A 14,614-nucleotide genomic window follows, 5' to 3' on the forward strand; every position below is an offset into this window, starting at 1 on the left:
GAGGTATTAACTGGAAATTGTCCACTCTTATTAAGCATCTGTTGGGTTGTTTGTTTATGATAACTTGTTGCAGTTAAACTTTTTTTCTAGTGGCTCCTTTAGCTGTTTAAAACTTTCATTTAAAGGCTCACTGCTGCTTTTGAGCTGTGAGTAACATTTCTGCAGTTTGTTCTAAGTAGTGGGATATTTGTAGCATTTCCATATTCAGGCTTGTATTTGGGCCTAGTGTTTGTGGAGGCTGTGTGTCTGAGCACATAATTCAGGGACATCTTGTTTTAGCCAAAGCCATCAGGCATTTCAGTGAGAGAGAATTGTTTGAGGTCATTGGCTGACTGAGGTCTCCTGGACTACAGCTTAGACTAAGCACCTCATTGGTTCTTTTGAGATTTCTTTCTTAAAAGCTGTCTCAGGTTTCAACTTTCTGTTACCTAAGAAGCTCAGTTGTGAGTGTTCTGTCATTTTACACTGAGCTAATCGAAGGAAGGACACTCAGCAAACTCTGAGCTATAATATATAACATTAAGTATCCTGTTTTTTGTTTATTTTGTTCTTTATTTCTTTGTTATTTATAGCACTTTGTGTACTGTGTATTTTTCTAGCTAGTTTCACTGTGTGTGAGGTATTAACTGGAAATTGTCCACTTTTATTAAGCATCTGTTGGGTTGTTTGTTTATGATAACTTGTTGCAGTTAAACTCTTTTTTCTAGTGGCTCTTTTAGCTGTTTAAAACTTTCATTTAAAGGCTCACTGCTGCTTTTCAGCTGTGAGTAACATTTCTGCAGTTTGTTTCTCACCCTCCCTCCCTGTTGGCATAGTGTTTTTATAGTTGGTAGCTTTGCAGTTGCCCGCCCCTAGTGTAAATTTGATCTAAGACCCTCCTCCCAGTCTAGTGTCATTACCTCATTCTACCCAGTACAGGGAGAACATTTGAGAAGGCCAATCAGCTTAGTTTCTGCTACTCCTTTCTCTCTTTCCACAAAAAAAAAAAATGTATCTGCTTTTACTGTATTTGTGTTTTTTCCTACTTTATTTTGCTTTTGCGTCATCTTAAAAGTACTCAATTGTATTTATTACTGCTTGGTGTAACTCATTCTAAGTCTTTTAGTTTAAGCACCTGGGCTTCAGACCAGTTTTACATTAAGAAGGTTTGTGGTCTGCACTGTAGAGGCGGAACAGGTAGCTTACATCCTTCTAAGTTGGGAACTGCTGATTGAGGGCTCAGTGTCTGTTATTCTAAAACTGTATTAATTCTGGTTAAAGCACTTGGGCTTGAGGCCAGTTTTTTTACATTAAGAGGGTTCGTGTTCTGCACTCTTGTGGGAGGAGAGGCTGGACTCTGTCCTTCTGAGCTGGGAATTTCTGGTTAAAGGCTTATAGTGCCTGCATATGTGAACTGCTTCTTACTGAAATTGGTACACCTTGTTTTCTGTAGCATAGACTAGATCCAGGCCTGCTGAATCTAGCTTTGTTTGTATAACTTGAGCACTAATCCAAGCATTCTTTAAAGTATTCAGTTGTATTTATTACTGCTTGGTAGTAACTTGATTAAAGTGTAGCTATCATTTCTAAGTCTTTTGGATTAAGCACTTGGGCTTCAGACCAGTTGTTTTACATTAGGAAGGTTTGTGGCCTGCACTGTGGTGGCAGGACAGGTAGCTTACATCCTTCTAAGTTGGGAACTGCTGATTGAGGGCTCAGTGTCTGTTATTCTAAAAGTGTATTAGTTCTGGTTTAAGCACTTGGGCTTCAGGCCAGTTATTTTACATTAAGAAGGATCGCGGTCTGCACTCTTGTGGGAGGAGAGGCTGGACTCTGCCCTTCTGAGCTGGGAATTTCTGGTTAAAGGCTTATAGTGCCTGCATATTCTAACTGTTTCTTACTGAAATTGGTACACCTTGTTTGCTGTAGCATAGACTAGATCCAGGCCTGCTGAATTTAGCTTTGTTTGTATGCTTGTTGTTTGTTTATTTCCCTGAAATGCTAATTCCACCTAAACGCGGCCTTTTAGCACTTCTGTGGATCCCTAGTGATATCTGCATTGCTTACTTTACTTATTTCCTTGTTTCACTTGAAAAAAGTTACTGTTTGTCACTTTTGCATTTAAGTTACCTGTAACACATTGCACTTAAGTTACCTGGCACTTGCTCACTAAAGCAATTATATAAGTCGGCTCTAAAAAATTAAAAGCACTACACCCTCACAAACTCCCCTTGAGTACCTTGTTCCCCATTGGCCCTTTTTTCAATTATAAAGGAATTCCCAATACTATTCTAGCATGTCCAAAGGTCAGTTGTCAATCTCCTCTCCGGTCCAGCTGGTGAATCTGGGAATCTTGAGGCAATGTTACAACTGCCTCATGTACACAGACAACCCTCTCCTCCTCCCAACAAATTCCAACACATGTGAGAGATGCAACCAGATAGCCAAACTGGAGGCTAAGCTCTCTCAACTCAGTACTGGCGTAACCAGTCAGGAGGAGAAGGAAACCACACTCACTACAATTCCAGTCTCACATAGACCTACCATAACAACAAACCAAACACATAAACACACAAAAACATACTGAGGCTCTAAATAAAAATCTGCCTAAGCAGCAGAGACCTCCAAAGCAGACACCCAAGCAACCGCTACCCCAAAACAAAACAGTGCAACACATAGCTCACAAAGCCAGTGTGCCGAACAGTCACAGCCCTTAAGGCTAAACAACACACCTGATACACTTGTAATAGGTGACTCTATTGTCAGGCACACTGAGGTCCCGCTCACCAGGCTGAACAAGGAGAAGGTCATGGTGAGCTGCCTGTCCGGCGCTAGGATCCGCCACATAACACAAGCACTCAGGTCACGCCAAGGCAAGTACAAATATGACTCAGTCATTGTCCATGCTGGTGTGAATAACCTGAGACGTACCTCCCTGGACTACATGAAAAGAGACATAGAGGAGCTCTCTGAGCATGTAGCCCAGGCCGGTATGACCCTGACCTTGAGTAGCATCTTACCCTCACCAAGAATGATGCCACAATATGAAGACAAGATGATCAATTTCAACAATTGGCTTAAGTATTGGTGTCATTCAAAGGGGATCCAATGCCTGTCAGCCTGGGATGACATGCTCGACAAGCCACGATGCTTCGCTAGGGACGGCTTGCACCTGTCACCCCTGGGCTTTCGGATATTGGCAAAGGCTCTTGCTACCCCCATAGTGCCTTTTTTAGGCAAGGCTCAAAAGTCAAACCCACCTCCATAGGTATCACAAGGGATAAGAAACTAAGAGTAATGCTACTCAACGCCAGAAGTCTAAACCTCAAGATGCACGCACTCAAAACTCTCCTTAGCATGGAGAACATAGATATCTGTGCGGTAACAGAAACCTGGATCAAGGCTCCTGAGAGCACCCCAGCACTACCAGGTTATACCTCATACCATGCTTTTCGGCCCCAAAACTTGGACCGAACCACAAAAGGAGGGGGAGTATCAATATTCGTCAAAGATACCCACACCTCCAGGTTGGTGGCACAGCACGAAGCATCAGAGACTATCCATGTGCAACTAACAGTGGGTAAAACTGCCTTCTAGTTTATAGCTTGCTACAGACCACCCGCCCAAACACAGGAACCCCACTCTGCCTTCCTGAGAATACTGGAAAATATGAAGGTCTCTCCAAACACCATTATATTGGGCGACTTCAACTACCCAAACATAGACTGGGAGCATTACTCTAGCTCCAACACCCTAGCCCAAAGGTTCCTAGAATTTATAAACTCAAATGCTATGGAACAACTTGTTACCACTCCCACAAGAGGGGAAAACATACTGGACCTGATCATCACCAACATGGGGACACTATGCTCCAGACCAGAAGTGTATCTTTCACTGGTAAGATCAGACCATAAACTAATCTCACTGGATATTCACATCCCAACCCCATCCCCTGCCCAGAAAACCACAGTGAAAAACTTCTCTAAAGCAAATTTCACACGCCTCAAAACCGAGGCGAAATCCTTCAAAGCCCCCGGGCCTGTGGAAAATACGGCCCAGACCGCAGAATCCTTTATAAATGCATTCTATGAACACCTTCAGGAATGCATGGATCATGCAATCCCAAATAAAACCAAGACCCAATCCTCCAAAGGCAGACGTCCTGTATGGTGGACTCCAGCCATAAACAAAACTATACAATAGAAGGAGGAAGCTACTACATGATAGAGCAAAATCCCAAAAAGGGAAGGCATCTCTGATCAGTATTAGCAAAAAACTACGGGCACTCATAAAATCGCCTAAGGCCAGATTGGAGAGAAAAATTGCACAGGACACTAAGGATAATCACAAGGCTTTCTTTAGTTATGTTAGGAACCTGGGTGGGAATTCCCAGATATGCTCAGAATTAGTCCAAAATGACAAAAAATACACCGAGCCCACAGACATTGCCAACATCCTAGCTGACAGGTTCAGTGCAAACTCCCCCTCCCCACCAAAGGGCAAATATCTATCCCAACAGAGTGCTGCCCCCCGACATCTCAGATGCTCAGGTAAGAGCCGCCCTCTCCAAAGCAAAAAACACAGCATCAATGGGACCACATGGTGTCCCGGGCTGCCTACATGAACTCCAAGAAGAGCTAAACCCAAACATAAAACTACTGTTCAATCTTAGCCTTACTGCAGGATATGTACCCAAAGAGTGGCGTACAGCAACAGTGGTCCCTCTCCACAAAGGTGGTGCCTCAATGGATCCTGGAAACTATCGCCCCATAAGCCTGACTAGCTTGGTCTGCAAAGCTATGGAAAGGATCATCATGGACCTCATAAATAAAGATATTGGGGACCTACAGACACTGGATCCTACCCAGTTTGGCTTTAAGGGCAGATCCTGCCTCTTAAACCTGGTCGATTTCTTTGAAACAGTCACCAAGGCCATTGACGAGGGGAAGGTGGTCCACATAGCCTACCTGGACCTCGCAAAAGCCTTCGATACAATACGCCACTCTGGCATTATAGATAAGCTCACCAGCTTAAATATCAACCCCCATGTCACTAGATGGGTTGCAAACTGGCTCAAGGACAGAACCCACATGGTTAGAATTGCTGGAGCCATGTCAGACTCCAAACCAGTTACAAGTGGCGTCCCACAAGGCTCAGTCCTGGGACCTCTCTTGTTCGGTATATATTTCTATACAGGCCAACACGCAGGACTGTGGCTGACCAAGTTCAGATGACTGCAAACTGGGCGCCATAATCAACTCTCCAGCCGACACAAGCATCCTCCAAAAGGGCCTCATAGAAACAGACAACTGGTGCCAGAGCCATGGCCTCAAGCTAAACGCCAAAAGTGTATAGTCATCCCTTTGGCAAAAACAAAGTGCCCACAAATTACCATATAGGTGGTAATCCATTAAGTACAGAAGAAGTCATTAGGGACCTGGGGACCCAAGTTGATAGCAATCTCTCATTTGACAACCACGTGGCCAAAGTGGTTAGAAAAACATTTTATATAGCCCACCTAATCATGAAGGGATTCACATCTAGATCAGGGGAGGTCATCGTGCCTCTTTACTCATCCCTCATCAGGCCCATAATTGAGTACAATGCCCCTTTTGGGATGTACCGTACCAGACACCTGCAGCAACTGAAAAGACCCCAAAAGTACCTCACCAAGAGGATCAAAGGGCTCAAAGAGATGCCATATGCTGCCCGGTTAAAGAAACTCCAGCTCTACTCAGTGGCATACTGCCTGCTCAGAGGCGATCTGTGCCTGACGTATAAAGCCATGTCCAACCCGGAATTAATGGACATGCTGCACCTCAGAAAATCCAAATCCCATCAAGCTACTCGCTCGAGAGACTTGAACCTCAGCACCGAAATAAATAGGACATGCTGGAGGGACAGATTCATAACCCAGAGGCTCCCTTCACTCTGGAATAAAATCCCAGTCCAGGTTAGGCAGAGTCCCACATTGACTCTCTTCAAGAGGAATCTTGATGAGTGGATGGGAGATCGTAGGTTTACCCCGGCTATCACTTCTGTGTCACTGTTAGACAGAGGCACAGTATACTAACCTCAAAAAAAGGCATAGCAAAATTAATTTAAAATGGGTGGTGAAAGCCAAGCACACTCTGGCTAGGCTTATAAATGCCCTAGGGCAGATAGCCTGGTATGAACCTATGAACCTAAAAGGACCTTACTGAGACAGATGCCTGGTATCAAAGCCATGGCCTCAAGCTCATTGCCAAAAAGTGCATTGTCATCCCCTTTGGTAAAAACTCTGTACCCATGAACTACAACATAGGCGGTAGTATACTTAACATCGAAAGTGTGATAAGAGACCTTGGGACACAGGTGGACAGTAGTCTCTCCTTTGATAATCACATCACCACAGTAGTCAGGAAATCCTTCTACGTGGCACACCTCATCACAAAAGGTTTCTCATCCAGAAAAAAAGAGGTCGTTGTTCCCCACTACTCATCACTCATTAGACCCATTATAGAGTACAATGCCCCTTTTGGTATGTACCTCACAAGACATCTACAACAACTGGAAAGGCCGCAGAAATACCTCTCAAAGAGGATTACCGGCCTCAAACAGATGCCCTACGCAGACCGTCTCAAAAAACTCCAGCTTTACTCTGTCGCATATCGCCTACTGAAAGGTGATCTCTGCCTAACATACAAAGCTATGTCAAACCCAGAGCTGTTGGACATGCTCCACTTAAAGAAATCCCAATCCCTCTGAGCTACACGCTCTAGGGACCTAAACCTTGTCACCACAATAAACAGAACATGCCGGAGGGATAGATTCCTGTCCCAAAGACTTCCTATACTCTGGAGTAAACTACCTATCTATATCAAACAAAGCTCCTCATTAGCACTCTTCAAGAAAAATCTTGATGATTGGATGGGAAATAGGAAATTCACCTAGGGAATCACCTCTGTGGCTCTGCTCGACAGTGGCACAGGAAAATAATTTTCTTGGGTGGCAAAAGCCAGGGTACCTTTTTGGCTGGGCTTGTATAGGCCCCAGGGCCGATAGCCTAGTACCTACCTATGAACACCTTGGATGTGCACAGACAACTCAGATTTTATTTGGATAAAAGTAAAGCTATCAGGAAATCTGATCAGCTTTTTGTCTGTTTTCATCCCAGGGATCTTGGAAAGCCTGCTTCCAAGCAGAATATTTCTACTTAGATTTCTAAAGCATTTTTTTTTTGTTATGTTTTCCATGGTAAGACTCTTTCTTCTACTGGCTCACTCTACTAGGGCTGTAGCTTCCTCTAGTGCTTTTTGCAAAGTTTTGGATGCCTTCTCCATTTTAGAAGCAGCCACTTGGACTTCTGTGTGTACCTTCACTAAACATTACAAGTTGGATGGCATTTCCAGATCCAGAGCAGGTTTTGTTAGAGCCTTTCTCCATGGCTTTGTAGAGACTGCCTCGGCTCCTTCCCTCCTCCCTTTTTCCTTCATGAGCTGTAGTACTCTCCCTCATGTAAAGAATATTGCAGCATAGGAATAGATGGACATAGAATAGTTGTGTAAAATATTACCATAACCATAGATGTCCTTCTCTTCCATGTTGCAGTATTCTATCCCTTCCACCTTCCCCCGGTTCTTGTTCCTTCTGTGGATGTGTGTTTTCCTTCTTGGTACCTTAGGCTGGTGTTCTTCCTGGGGCATTAAGTTCTGAGGATGGTACATGGTGGATGTCACTTTTATGGCTGACACCTGTCGTGGACCTACGTGTGACATCCCACTACGTAGTGGTGGCCGGATGTCGGGATCATTTATGGCAGGGAATCCCTCATGTAATGAATACTGCAACATGGAAGACAAGGACATCTATGGTTATGTTAAGATTTTACACAACTATTCTTATTTTTATATAGGGAAATGCAATAGGAAGTTGAAGGCAAGAATGTCAGAACACTTTTCAGATATTAGACAAGATGTCATTAATAACTCCCTTGCAACCATATGGGAGAAATGGGTGTGCAACACACTTTTAAGCTTAGAGTTATAGTGAAGTTTATACCTGATGTAAGATGGGGTGATGTACTTAAAATGGAAATTGAGGAATATAATTGGATTATTAGAATAAATGCTGACAGAAAAACATTTGGATTCTTCTGTCAGTATAAAACTGTTATTGAAAAAGAAACAAGTGAGTTTGTAAAAGTACTTGTATTAATTTTTTCTGATTTTTTTTTTGTATTTTTGATGTATATACAGTTTTTAAAGGGTATGTAAATTATAGTGAATGAATTTAGAGTGTTGATTGGCTGTTTGTATTATGTGATTGCTATTTAAAAGAATATGACATTGGTTTTCAGTATGCATTGAGAATTCTTAATAAACTTGTTTGGTGTTTGCAATTCCGGTTGGTATTTTTGGATTTGTTGCAGTTATTCTACTGTTTGTTGTTTGAGCTGTATTACACAACCTTCAGCACGATACACCAGATAAATAGCCTGCACCACAGGACAACCAACAGGAAAAGCATAAAATGGAGCAGAGTAACAATGATGGCTAGCAGTTATGGCTTTAGTGGAATCCAAATGTAAGTGCTTTCACAGTTATACAGACTGCTTGTTCAGACGATACTATTAGTCAAAAACCTTCATCCCTTAAATACATTCCTTAACATTCAAATGCACTGCCTTCCTGATTGCTTGTTACACATTTAAAGAAACACCATCATTTCTACTGCACAAACAGCTAGTACTAAGTGCATATACTAAGACTAGTTACATTCAAGACTATATAATAAAATATGTAGCTATAACCACATTACCTATTTAGTATATGTATCTATACAAATTACATATGTTCATAGGTTGGTACTAGGCTATCAGCCCTAGGGCCTATACAAGCCTAGCCATAACAATTCCCTGGCTATTTCTTCCCACATTATTTACTTTCCTGGACCCCTGTCTAGCAGGGTGAATTTCCTTTCTCCCATCCAGTCGTCAAGGTTCCTCTTGAAGAGGTCCAAAGAGGCACTCTGCTTGACATGTATGGGCAATCTATTCCAGAGTCTGGGGAGTCTGTGGGTCAGGAACCTATCCCTCCAGCATGTTTTGTTTATTGTGATGACAAGGTTTAGATCCCTGGAGTGTGTAGCTCTGAGGGATTAGGATTTCTTTAAGTGTAGCATGTCCAACAGCTCTGGGTTTGACATGGCCTTGTATGTTAAGCAGAGATCAGTATAGCTGGAGTTTTTAAGGTGGTCAGGCATCTGCTTTAGGCCTGTGATTCTTTTAGTGAGGTATTTCTGAGGCCTTTCCAGTTGTTGCAGATGTCTTGAGAGGTACATACCAAATATTCTATAATGGGTCTAATGAAGGATGAGTACAGTGGGACAATGACCTCCTTTTCTGGATGAAAAGCCCTTCGTGATGAGGTGTGCCACATAGAAGGATTTCCTGACTGTTGTGGCGATGTGGTTATCGAAGGTGAGACCACTGTCCATCTGTGTCCCTAAGTCTCTTATCACACTTTCTGTGTTCAGTGTACTGCCACCTATATGGTAATTCATGGATACATGTTTTTTCCCAAAGGGGATAACAATACATTTCTTGGCATTGAGCTTGAGCCCATGGCTCTGGCACCAAGCATCTGTTTCTGTAAGGCTCTTTTGTAGAGTATCCACATCATTTGGGGATTCAATAATGGCTCCCAGTTTACAGTCATCTGCAAACTTTGTTAGTCCCTTAGTGTTGACCTATACTTCAGAGAAGTAGATGCCAAACAAGAGCGGCCACAGGACTGAACCCTGAGGTACTCCACTTGTCTGGAGCTGGATTTGGAGTCGGCTACTTTTACAGTGTGGGTTCTATCAGTAAGCCATTTAGCAACCCATTGGGTGACATAGGGATTAATGCCCAACTTAGTAAGTTTATCTATGATTCCAGAGTGGGGGATGGTGTCAAAGGCCGTCTAGATAGGCTGTGTGGACCACCTTACCCTTGTCCATGGCTCTAGAGACTGATTCAAAGAAGTCAATCAGGTTCAGGAGACAAGATTGGTCCTTCACAAACCCAAACTGGGTGGGGTCCAGTGTTTGAAGGTTGCCAATGTCTTTGTTTAGAAGTTCCATGATAATCCATGGCCTTGTAGATAAGGCTTGTCAGACTGATGGGACGGTAGTTCCGGGATCCAAGGTGGATGATTGGGATAACTGTAGCTCTGCGCCACTCAGTGGGCAGGAAACCTGAGGTGAGGCTATGATTAAACATGACACCTAGGTGACATGCCAGTTGATATTGTAGTTCATGTAGTACACAGCCCGGGATGTCATCTGGTCCCATGGATGCTGTATTCTTGGCTTTAGAGAGTGCGTTTTGTACCTGTGTGGCCGTTATTACTGGAATTTGGCAATCTTCCGGTATTGAGATGGGCCATTTAGGGGATGAGAGGGGGGTGAAGTTGGCACTGAATCGATCTGCCAGGATATTGGCAATATCCTTCGGATCAGTTTATTTAATGCCATTCTGTTTTAGCTCAGAGCAGATCTGAGCATTGCCATTTAGATTCTTGACATAGTTATAGAATGCTTTGTGGTTGTCTTTGGAATCTTTGGCAATTTTATTTTTAGCTTGGAGGATTTTATGAGGCATCTCAGTTTCTTACTGAGGCTAGTAAGGGAGTTTTTTGCATCCTGGGATGTACAACCTATAAAAAATAAATTCTTTGTAAAAAAAAAGTGTTACCCTGCTACCCCGCCAGTATACACACATTGTTTAACATCCTATTAAAACTATGTTATCTACGCAGAGGTCTAGCTTTCAGTCTGGGTTTGATGGGAACTTTGTCATTCAATCCACTGCCACTATCAGCTCTTAATTTAATAATCCAGCGGGTTTCATTTGTGTCTGTCATATTTTTAACATCTCCACGTCTCCCATCCAGTTTATTTTTTTCCATGACTAGGAAGTAAAATTTGTGTGTCCCTTATGTGAGTAACATGTTTAGCTAAGGCATTAGTGGTGGTTCTGGTATGGATATTATATATATGTTCCCTTATCCTATCATGTAGTTTCCGATCAGTTTTGCCGACATAGAGTGAACCACAGCTGATGCAATGGGCTAAACAGACCCCATTTGTAGTGTCACAGGTGGCTGCAACATTAAATGTGAATGTCCTATCAAAATCTGGATAATAGAACTGTCCTGTTGGAGTTATGTATTCACAAACGTTGCACCTGTTACAGGGACTAGTACCCATTCCAAACTCAGTATTTCACTGAGTGTTCCTACTCACTAAATAATGTAACCTTCTTTTCAGGGATTTCTTATTTTTATATGTAAAACTCTGATTATTACCAACTTCAGGGATTTCATATTTTTATATGTAAAACTCTGATTATTACCAACTTAACCTTCTTTTCAGGGATTTCATATTTTTATATGTAAAACTCTGATTATTACCAACTTAACCTTCTTTTCAGGGATGTCATATTTTTATATGTAAAACTCTGATTATTACCAACTTCAGGGATGTCATATTTTTATATGTAAAACTCTGATTATTACCGACTTAACCTTCTTTTCAGGGATTTCATATTTTTATATGTAAAACTCGGATTATTACCAACTTCAGGGATTTCTTATTTTTATATGTAAAACTCGGATTATTGCCAACTTCAGGGATGTCATATTTTTATATGTAAAACTCTGATTATTACCGACTTAACCTTCTTTTCAGGGATTTCATATTTTTATATGTAAAACTCGGATTATTACCAACTTCAGGGATTTCTTATTTTTATATGTAAAACTCGGATTATTGCCAACGATGCCCAGTATCTTTTCATCAGCTGCTAGACTAGGCCAAAACTTCTTGTATATATTAGTGGCTATTTTTGCATTGCTTGAGAAATAAACAAGTAATCTCACTATGTTGTGCTTATTGTTACCCCGCATTTGAGCGTCCATCCCCTCAGTTACATCAGAGAAATAGGCATATGCCTTCTCTGTTCTTTTTTCCTTGACCTCCTGAATAATACGCCTAATTTGTGAGTAACATGTTTAGCTAAGGCATTAGTGGTGGTTCTGGTATGGATATTATATAGATGTTTCCTTGCTATATCCCCTGCTTAAAAATCTATTCTCCAGTTCTATTTCTTTCACAAAACCTCATCCTTTTTACATAACCTGGAAACTCTCATAGCTTGTCCTCTTACTATATTGTCAAATACATGTGGGGGATGCATACTATTTCTATGTAGTAGGTTATTTCTGTGACAAGTTTTGCTATGCACTTTGGTGCTAACATCCGCTATTCGAGGCTTGAACACACTTATGTCCAAATAGGATATCTGCTCATATGAATATTCTATGGTAAAATTAAAAAAGGATGTAACATCATTAATATAAAAATTAAAAGTCTCCAATTCTTCTTCTATGCCTCGTCATATTAAAAAAGGTCACCCACAGTCAATAGAAGCATACTTGTTCCCTGTATGGTCCCTCCATTTCCCTGTATGGTCCCTTCATTCCCCTGTGTGGTTCCTCCATTCCCCTGTGTGGTCCCTCCATTCCCCTGTATGGTCCCTCCATTCCCCTTCCTCCCAAGTGGTCATCACCAGGTTGGTGTAGCTATTTGTACAGGATGTGCCCATAGCTACGCCATCCACTTGTAAATAAATGTTCTTTTCAAACATAAATATATTGTTTTCCAAAACTGTCTCCATAAGAGGCATAATATATCTGTATACGTGATATCTTACTTACTATACTTACCAAGTACTGTTGTAGCATAGTTATTCCACTTTCATTAGGTATTTTTTAAATAATGACTGAACATATGTGCAGATGTGAATGTTTGCCTGTACATAGATGGATAATAAATGTTTGCTTAAGTGCTGATTTTATGTACTTAAAGGTTTTCTTCACAGACCTTATAAGAAAATAGGCCATATCCAAGAGACATTACCAGTTATAAATACGCATGCTTTCTTTCTGTTAGATTGTTTTTTACATCTTATTAAGAAGGCAGTAATTATAAAGAAAAAATGGTAACACTGCCTGTCGTGATTCATACCGTTATCCTTTAAATGTGTTGCTTATTGTTTCTGTCAAGGTATGGGACTGATGCTGGCCAAGCAACAGACAGTGCAGTGAATTCTGCCATCAATGTAGGCGTGACAGCATTTAACATAGACAACCTAGGCATCAAGGCTGTGGTAAAACGAACTGCAAAGGAGACAAGCCGCGCTGTCTTGGATGACTATAACCTCACAGAGAAGCCACAGGAGAAAAAAGGACTATAGTTTTCAATGAATGTTAATGCCTGTAAGGTTTATGTTGATGCATGTGTACTGAAGAAATTATATTCTGTAAGGTTGAATATTCTGCTTGGAGACCACTCTGGGAATACATTTGTTTAGGTATGGACATACACCATCTAAAACTTTTTTGTTGAGTAGATATGTGAAGAAAGTATGTGCAAAACTTCAGAAATAAAATGACTGCAATTTTGTTTTGCCTAGAAGTAATCATACAGTGCTAAGGCACAGAAAAAGTTCTTGCTTCTGTTAAAGCTACATTTATCACTGTGTTACCTTCATGCTTATATATTTATTTAAATGATCTAATAAGAGTATAAACAAAACTGCTGGGTTATAATATGCCACCAGACTAGTGTGTCTTGTTTATTTAAAACTGTTGTGAAATTAATCTACAAGGTGGAAATCTAGTTTGAAAAGGTTACTAATCCAGTTCTGTTAAACCCGTGTGTGTAAGCCACATACAATGCACTGTGAAGTGATGCATTTAAACAGTAAAACAAGCTACTATGTATAGAATATGTAAAAAAAAACGTAGACTGCATTGTATAGTTATCTGCTGAACAACTATAGTTTCTTTTGTATCAGTTACTGCCAACACAACATGTTTGTAAAGAGGTTTTGAAAGGTTAACTCAAAGTATAATCAGTTTAACTTAAGAGGCTTTCTCTTCATAATGGAATGTGCTTACAGTAAAATATGATGCATATAAATTCTTATGCAAATGAAAACTATTGGGATCTTAATAGTATTTACAAATCTTAATTTTGAATTTACTCTATAAAAGTATATATTAAATACACTGTAATTTTAATATATTGATAATGACAAAACATAGTTTTCTATCTAGCTTGTCCCTTTATTTTATATACTTCATGACTGTATGCAGTATCACAGGCTAAATGCTATATTTTCTCACAGAAAGTACATGCTATCCTTAATTATTTAAAAAATAAATTTAAAGGCTTTGTAGTATTTGTGACCTGAGACTTTTATTGAATGTTTAATTTTCTGCAGCGTGTTCAGATGAGTACTGCCATAGTGTTTGATGTGGCACTGAGGACCGTCTTTGATGGATGTTCATCGTGCATACAGCTGCAGTCATAACAGATGTGTTATCCTGCCGTCAGGCGGTTCCTCGGTCGGCCGAATTCCAAAGTCTAGGTCCTGCATCGGTTGTTGTCGCTTCCTCCCTGACGTCAGTGTGGCAGGGGTATAAAAGAGTCAGCCGACGCCATTTTCTTCAGTCTTTCTTGCCGCGTGGTGACCGAAGCAGAAGCAGTTCGCAAGTGCCGGTCGGCCAGCTCCTGAGATTTACGAAAGTATTTCAGCCGAAGTCTT

At 41.1% G+C, this 14,614-nt stretch overlaps 1 protein-coding gene across 4 annotated transcripts in view; it reads left to right on the forward strand.

Annotated features, from left to right (window-relative positions):
* Positions 1–14,248, forward strand: part of SPART (spartin) — a 579,157-nt gene extending 564,909 nt beyond the window's left edge. For 3 of the 4 annotated variants that reach the window (XM_044073365.1, XM_044073366.1, XM_044073367.1), the window contains exon 8: positions 13,069–14,248. In XM_044073365.1, coding sequence (XP_043929300.1) covers positions 13,069–13,258 — 190 coding nt within the window. In that variant the 3' untranslated portion in view covers positions 13,259–14,248. The remainder of the gene's footprint in view (positions 1–13,068) is intronic. The other variant, XM_044073369.1, reaches the window with a different exon arrangement.
* The last annotated feature ends 366 nt before the right edge of the window (positions 14,249–14,614 follow it).

This window comes from Protopterus annectens, chromosome 5.part1, assembly GCF_019279795.1.
Source record: "Protopterus annectens isolate FY-2018-M chromosome 5.part1, PAN1.0, whole genome shotgun sequence".
NCBI classification, from domain to species: domain Eukaryota; kingdom Metazoa; phylum Chordata; order Ceratodontiformes; family Protopteridae; genus Protopterus; species Protopterus annectens.